Source organism: Panicum virgatum, chromosome 5N (assembly GCF_016808335.1).
Source record: "Panicum virgatum strain AP13 chromosome 5N, P.virgatum_v5, whole genome shotgun sequence".
NCBI lineage: Eukaryota > Viridiplantae > Streptophyta > Magnoliopsida > Poales > Poaceae > Panicum > Panicum virgatum.
Genome location: NC_053149.1, coordinates 59,946,851 through 59,955,319, shown reverse-complemented (window position 1 = coordinate 59,955,319; position 8,469 = coordinate 59,946,851). Strand labels below are relative to the sequence as shown.

At 43.0% G+C, this 8,469-nt stretch overlaps 1 protein-coding gene across 1 annotated transcript; it reads left to right on the top strand.

Moving 5' to 3' along the window:
• The first annotated feature begins 1,785 nt into the window (after nt 1–1,785).
• LOC120672458 (autophagy-related protein 18f-like) lies at nt 1,786–7,864 on the top strand. Its single transcript, XM_039952858.1, has 8 exons — nt 1,786–2,729; nt 3,712–4,173; nt 4,250–4,666; nt 5,516–5,749; nt 5,823–6,653; nt 6,756–6,922; nt 7,118–7,457; nt 7,569–7,864. Exons 1-7 carry the CDS (start codon nt 2,550–2,552, stop codon nt 7,431–7,433), a joined length of 2,607 nt encoding a protein of 868 aa, XP_039808792.1. The 5' UTR covers nt 1,786–2,549; the 3' UTR covers nt 7,434–7,457; nt 7,569–7,864.
• Nucleotides 7,865–8,469: the final 605 nt, after the last annotated feature.

The window sequence follows — 8,469 nt, the reverse complement described above, 5'->3', positions numbered from 1 at the left end:
TGAGAGAGGAAGGTTGTGACAGCTGAGGTGACGTTGTTTTGTTCGAACAAATTTTTTTAGAACATTTTGTCCGAATAATTTGCTCAAATTCTTTGCTTGTACTGCAAAAAACTACACGGCCCAGGCAGCCGGCAGCCCAACGGCCCAATGGCTTTCGACAGAAAATTAATCGAGCCCCGATGCTAATTTGCTCAATTCTCTGCTTGAACTGCTACCTGTTTGAGCCCGCACGGAGTCGGCCCATCTGCTGTCTCGGCCGGTCGGCCCTTTCTCCCGACCTCTCAAATCTTGCTGGGCCTGGCCCATCTAGCAACGGGACACGTTTCTCTCTCCCTGAGAAAGGAAAAATAATAAAAAGATAAATGTTTGTTTGTACATATGTGGTGTGAGTGAGACGTGTGTGTAGGGTGGGTGTGAGTACATGTATGAACAGATACTACAGTTGTATCTAGATGAGAGACTTCAAAAAAAAAAAAGAGAGAAAGGAAAAATAATAAAAAGAAAAATTCAATGGGTCCGAAAGCCACCCACATGCTTTTCTCAATTCGTTGTTTAGCAGAGGTCGCTTGTTTCAGTTTCAGCACAACGCCGTGCGATTCCCGTGCCTAAACACGGGCCCTTCACCCCTTGCGTGTTCGGCAGAAGCATATCCCCCTCCCCATCGCCGTATCATGTCATCATATACGCACATGCAATCCAAATATTCCTGTTGCGGCCGAGGCGCTTAGGGGTAAATCATCATGGGGTACTATACCTCCCCGCCAGCCTGTGGACTGTGGTCATCTAGGCTTTAGTCTCCACTTTGGACTTTTCTTGAACTCTCCTATCCAAGCTCGTGTTTGGTTGCAAACTTTCAAATTCCAAAAAAAAATTTCGGCACCTGCATGGGACTTAAATCTAGACGAAATAAAAAACGCATTGCGACTGCTGTCTGTAAATGGCGAGACGAATCTAATGAATCTAATTAGGCTGTAATTAGATGCTAAATTACTACAGTAATGCTACAGTAAACAATCTCTAATGACGGATTAATTAGGCTCATTAGATTCGTCTCGCGATTTACAGACGAGTTATGTAACTCGTCTATGTAATTATTTTTGTGATTAGTCTATGTTTAGTACTTTAAATGTAGAAGGATGTCTTTTCAAAATTTTTACATCGCGCAACGAAACGGGCCCAACCTAAAATTTCCTCCCCCGGTGCCTTGGAAACCAAGGTTCCTGCCAGGCTGCCACGGCGCTCGCCGCACCCGTGCTCCCGTCCCTGTTGTTCCAAACGGGACATGTACGGCGAGGCCAAAAAGTCCGTCGAGAGGTCGGGTCTCGCCAGATCTGCGCGGCGCCGCTATGACACCCCGCCGCCGTCTAGAAATAAAATTAGGGGTGTTTAGTTGGTAAAAAAGTTTGGATTTAACTACTGTAGCACATTTCGTTGTTATTTGATAATTAATGTCTAATTATGAATTAATTAGTATCATTAGATTCATCTCGTAGGAATCAGTTAGACTATGTAATTAGTTATTTTTTCAACTGCATATAATGCTCCATGCATTTGTCTAAAAATTCGATGTGACGGTACTGTGCAAATTTTTTGGTACTGCGCAATTTTTTTTGAAACTAAACGCAGCCTTAGACGGCAACAAGCGACGCGGGGGCCACACGTCAGCTCGGGTGCCCCGACCCGGAACAGCAATCGTAGACGGCGAGGCAACACCTGGCTTTGGCTGGCTCGGTTTGCGTTTGGTGTGGTTATCTCCCCAGCCAAGCCAACGACGACCGGCGCAAGCAGCTTCCTTCCTTCACGGCTTCACCTCACCCCGTCGCCCATCTCCCGCTCGCGTCCCGTAATCTCGCACGCGAACCCCAAGCAAGGCAAAGCAAGCAGCACGAAGCGGCAACCGATTCCAAATCCGTCGCTGCGCAGCTTATCCCTTCCCCCGCTTCGTCTCCGAGCGCCAACCGTTTGGAATTAGCATCGGGGGCTCCATTAATTTTCTGGCCAAAGCAGGGGCCAAGCCGCGCTTTACCTCCTATTCTATTTCACCGAACTAATCCCCCCCTCCCCTCGCCTCGTCCAGGGAAAGGAAGGAAGAAAAAAAAAGTGGAGAAAAAAAAAAGAAACCGCAAGCAAACCCTCGCTTTCTCCGATCGAATTGCTCGTCCCCGTGCGACCACCGCCGGCTCGGCCGCTCCCCACCACCAGTCCCCTCCCCTCGGCGCCCGCGCCGGATGATCTAGGCCTCTCGCCCGCCCGTGCCGATTTCTCCCCCAATCGAGCTCCCCTCCCCGCGCGCGGCCATGGCGAGCACCTGAGATACGGTCAGTGGGCTGTTTCTCTGCGAGAGTCCCCCCGAGTCCCCACAGAAACAGCCCGGGGGCTTCAGCGATCGGTTGGGAGAGGTTTGGTTCGGTCTGATTGGTTGGCTCCGTCTCGGCTTCCTCCTCCTCTAGCTTGGAAGCTAAGGCTGCGCTTGCTCGGTTGGTTCGGTTTGCATCTGAGGAGGCGGGGGGCGGTGGTAGCGTGCACGGGTGGTCTTCGTCGCCGGCCTCATGCGGGACGCCGCGCAGGCTCCAAGCGGCGGCGGGGGCTTCTTCTCCGCGCGCTCGCTCTCCAACTACATGCGGATCGTGTCGTCGGGGGCGTCCACGGCCGCCTCCACGCTGCGCTCCGCGGGGGCCTCGCTGGTGAACTCGATCGCCAGCCACGAGGAGGACGGGAGCCGTGACCAGGTTCGTTTGCTTGCTTCAAGCCTTAAACTGCTCTATAGCTGCGTGCTTTAGTTTAGCCCCGCTAATAAATGGAAATTGAGGCACCTTTTAGTTGGTTCACGTGTGCATCCGTTAAAACGAGCAAAAAGTGTATTTATGACACTTCCAATTCTGTTGGTACCCCAATATTTGTTTATGCCAGTTTGTTTTCCATGCATTAAATATTTTGACCTGCAAACACTTTTAGTAGTGTGTGATTATTGCAGTAGTCACTGCCACTTGTTCAGCAGTTTGCAAAGTTCTGAGATGATTTGGGTGTTATCAGACATACCAAGCTGCTGATATGGAAACCACAGATCTAGCAGAAGTAGACAAGTTAGCTTGGAAGTTCTGCTTGTAATTCTATGGATCTGAAGTCCTGTTTGCTCTCGACATTATTCCACCTTATATTCTACATCCTATTTGTTCCAATGATAAGTTATGGATAAATCATAATCCTAATTACAAGATTAGGAAAGGAAGTTATACTCTGATCTATTAATGATTGCCATTTTGACATGGAAATTAAACTTTAGTTTCAGCATGGTCCATTACAGTATAGTAAAATTATACAGTATAGATGAAATATTGCGTATAGGTTCCTGATAGTTTTTTTTTTCGAGCACATGATTTGTTGTAAATCTTTGTGAGCTATATTTTTCATATTGACAATTAACAACTAACATTGCATAACTAGTATTGAAGAAAGAGCATGGTTATATGCCCCATCTGTTTCTGAATATATGGCATTTAACTTGTCCTAAATGTCATATATTTAAAAATGGATGGAGTATTAATTTTTTAGTTATCAGTCATGCAAGATGCATATACATCGGATCAGTGAATGATGTGCCTATGCTTGTAATTTCCATCTTTTGAGTATGTTATATTCTGTAATCCTTGTAGGCAATACTTCCATATACTAAGACACCAACACTCTTCTTATGTGTTTTATGATTTTCAGGTACAATGGGCTGGCTTTGATAAACTCGAATGTGGGGGTGGGATGCTACGACAAGTCTTGTTATTAGCCTACAAATCTGGCTTCCAAGTATGGGATGTGGAACATGCTGATGATGTACGGCAGCTGGAATCCAGACACGACGGCGCTGTTTCTTTCATACAGCTTCTGAAGGATCCAATTTTCACAATAAAATCTGAAGACAGATTTGCAGATGCACGGCCATTGCTAGCTCTTGCTTGTGAAGGAACTTACACTGGAAGTGGAAACAACCATGACACTAATGTTCCTATTTTTGATGGAATAAATGGTGCTTTCCATAATATAGGCAGTGAGAATCTTCCTACTGTCATTCGATTTTATTCATTGAGGACCCATGAATATGTGCATACATTGAGATTCAGATCAGCTGTTTATTCAATAAGGTGCAGTCCAAGAGTTGTAGCTGTTTCACAGGCTACTCAGGTATGCCATTTTCACTCTTCTGAAACCTTTTTTTTTATCATAGAGTGATCCTAATGGGAAAGAATACATTTTGCAGATACATTGTTTTGATGCTGCGACAATGGAGAGAGAATACACTGTTCTCACCAGTCCTACAGCTTCACAAATTTCAGGTTATGGGCCACTTGGACTGGGCCCTAGATGGATTGCATACTCTGGAATTCCAGTTCCTGTTCCAGGTACAGGACGTGTTAGCCCTCAGCTTCTTAGTCTGTCTCCCTTTGTTCCACCCCCTGGTTCAAATGGTAGTGTGGTGGCATACTATGCAAAAGAGTCAAGCAAACAACTGGCTGCTGGCATTGTAACACTTGGTGATGTTGGATACAAGAAGATATCCAAGTATTGTGCAGATTTCATTCCGAATGGTAATGGTATCGTAAAGCAAAGGAGTTCTGGCTACAAAGCAAATGGAGCAACAAATGGGCACCTCATTGACAGTGAATATGCTGGAACGGTACATACTTCTTACACAGTAGATTTTTGTCATGGATAATTCTGATATCTTGAATGTCGTTAGGAAATTTCCTGATACTGTTGCTGGCTTTATCATGTAACTAATAATAGTAACAGTCAATCAACTTTAAGGCCGGTAGGGACATCGAAACCCACCTGACCAGTTGGCTAACTATATGTTGATGCTACATAAATATGCTTGTGTAGATTGTTTACCACTTCACTTTAGTGAATAAAGTAAAGCAGGAGTTTTATTGATTTGTTTGATTTTGGTGAATAAAGTATGAACAATATTACCCTAAATACTAGACCAGATGGTGTACTAGGAAATGTGGATAGATTATTTTTTGGCCTGGATGGAATTCAAAAAAAGAGTACCCCAATGGATTTGGGTGGATCGATTTTTTTCCCTTACCCCTGTGATTAACAAGTATTTAGGTGGCATTTGGTTGGGTTGTTTTGCTCCGTGATCCGTTTACATGGATATTGAATACCGTTACTTCTTGTTTGCTTCAGATATGCTGTAATCAGATCATGGTGAGATCTTTTACTTGCCTGTCCAAAGTGGTTACAGCCCGCCTCCTGGCATTAAGCGATACCTTTTGGCGTATTGATGTTTGATACCGTTACACTTAAATAACGAAGCAAAGGGTGGAATCATCCATTCCGTCGCTGATACCACTGTGACTTGATTTCATTACCGTTGCTGTTACCATCAGTTGAACCAAACACACTGTTAGTGTAAACAATTGTTCTTTTATTTTTGCAATTACAGTTACATTAATATGATTATGCCATGTCTTTTCCTACTTCACAAAATGTTGACCTGTAGTTTGTTCCCCTTTGGCAGGTCATTGTTCGAGATATCGTCTCTAAGTTATTGATAGTTCAGTTCAGGGCGCACACTAGTCCCATTTCAGCACTTTGCTTTGATCCAAGTGGAACTTTGCTGGTGACAGCATCTGTTCATGGCCAAAACATCAATGTTTTCCGCATTATACCTCCTCCACATGGGACATCAGAAGCAGGTCAAATTGGAACCTATGTTCATCTGTACAAATTACAAAGAGGCATAACCAATGCGGTAAGCTGGCATACCTATTTCTTTCTAATTATTTGTAATGTGGTTGACTATAAGGGTATCACTTTTCTTGTAGGTCATAAAAGACATCAGCTTCAGTGATGATAGTGAGTGGATAATGATTAGCTCTTCAAGAGGAACTAGTCATCTGTTTTCAATATCTCCATATAGTGGATCAACAAGATTCCGTTACAGTGATAACAACTCTGCAGAAAATGATTACATAGTGGATTCATCATCAGTTAATCATACTGCACATTGGTCCCAGAAGTCAGCGCCCTCTTTGAGTCTCAGTCAGAAGACACTTTTCATATCCGGACCTCCTCTCACATTATCTGTTGTTAGTAGGATAAGAAATGGGAGCAACTTGTTTAAGGGTGCTGTCCATGGTGCTGCAGCGTTTGCAACTGGTGCTTCCAGTCCAATTTCTGGTGCTATCGCTTCAACATTTCACAATTGCAAGGGTGCTGACCATAATTCAGATGGCAGTTCACGCATGAAGTATTATTTACTAGTATTTTCTCCATCAGGAAGCATCATACAGTATGTTCTCCATCTCTCAGCTGAACAAGATTCTGGATTTGATTTCCCCGCAGGCCCCATTTCTTATGGATCAGAAAGAGAAACTGATACAAAATTTGTTATTGAAGCTCTTCAGAAGTGGGATGTTTGTCATAAAAGAAATAGAAGAGACGGTGCTGAGAGTTTTGCATATAGTGATTTTGAGAATGGAGAAAATAATAAGCTTTTCCAGAAAGTTATGAAGAAAGGAAGTAGTAACTATCCATTTGATTGTGCTGCTGTTGAAAGACCAAAGCTTGGTGCTGATGAAAATCGTAATTTCTTTATTTCTCAGAGTGAGTTGCAGACTCATGTTATGCAAACTCCACTTTGGTCTAGATCTAGGGTATTTTCTTGCACCTTTTTCCCTTTCAATGCAGCATATATCTTCTCTATTTCATTGACATGCTGGGACTTATTGTAATACCTGCTTATTGACTGATGCCAGATACACTTTCAAGTTATGGAGGGTGAAACTTTAGAAGCAGACAATCTCAATATAACTTCAGGGGAAGTTGAAGTCGAAAAAATTCAGACCCATAACATAGAATCAAGGTCAAAGAATCTCATACCAGTCTTTGACTCCCTTCATACATCAAGGTTTCAGCAGACAAGGTATGTTTGAAGCTTACATTTCTTGAGCACTTCTTGTTAGTGATTGATGGCCAATACAGCTAACTAATGTGTTTCATCTATACGGTTATAATTTTTAAAAGATATTCAGACCTTCATCAGGAAATGGGAAATTGGTGCTGGTACTTTTTTCTGATTTGATTTCTCGTGTGCTGACTAATGTACTTTTACCTCTAGGTTGAACATTCCTGATAACAACAGGTATGGACTGCTTCAGCGACAGAAGTCTGGGATTTCAGAAGATGGTAGACTCTCTCGCAGAAGCAGTTGTAGTTCTTTGGACTGCATGTCTGAAGGGCCCAAGAGCTCTGATGATGGTGGTTTCAGTAAATATGTAGTAGATGATAGCAGTGCTGCTGTAAATAACAATCCAAATGTTAAACTTCATGCCGAGCTTGTAAATAATACGGGGTGCCTCAAGTCAGAGGCCCAGCTCGGATTTGTACATAGCAAAGAGGATGGTGAAGATGAAGAGCAACTCCCAGACTTGTGATATTGAGTTATTGACTCTGTCAAGGTGAGTGTTTTAGCATATTTGTTATTCTTTAACACGGGCTCAGACACATACCTAGATTTAGTTTGCACGTTAGTGCCCGTCATGGTCGTGAGCTCTCAACATGGTTTGCAGATGGTCGATGGGATGGAGGAGCCTCTTTACTCGCTGAAGTCTTCATTGTGCGTGTGTAGCTGAATTCTTTCATTTCTCCATCCGAAGTTCTTTTACCTCTCTTCTATAGTTCTAATCATAGGCATTCATGGAAATTTTACCAAGAGAAAAAAGATAGAAAGGGAGGTTGAATTATCGCCCTATGGGTGGAAGCTTTGGTGCTGTGAGTTGGGGTTTCTATCTTACAGCAATTTGTACATAACATGATTGTTCATTGCAATTTCAGTAATAGCACGTAATTTGTGAATATCAGAAAACTCTACATAGTCTCAGCCTCTCAGCTGCGAGAGATCTTCCACCAGTTTAGATATTCCAATTTCTTCTGTACCTTGCGACTGGATGAGCTGAGGATGTCATTCAGATTACTCCATTTTTATGAAACTTTCAATTTTCCTATGGAACTTCTTTTAGTTTTAGCAATCTTTATCTATTTGGAGAGGCCTCTGTTCGGCTGGTTGTGGCTGGTGCTGAGAGAAAAGTACTGCTGGTTAGCTGGCTGGTGGTTGATGCTAATTTGGTGTGAGAGAAAAACATTGCTGGTTAGTTGGTTGGTGGTTGGTGCTAATTTGGTGTGAGAGAAAAACATTGCTGGCTGGAAATTTTTCACGGATTGGCTAGGTGGTGCTGATTTAGTATGAGAAAAAAAAATTTGGCTATAAATTTTTCGCTTGAATCCATATGGATTTTAAGGTTAGGTTCATCCAGAAAAGCCTGGAGTATTATGAAATGGATCGGCAGATTGAGCAACTAATTACATAAATTGACCAGGAAAATAAACTGAGGTACGAATTGGTACCAAAAGCTGGGAAACATGGGACATTTATTCCATTACATACTTGAATTGCTATTGTCAACTCCTTAC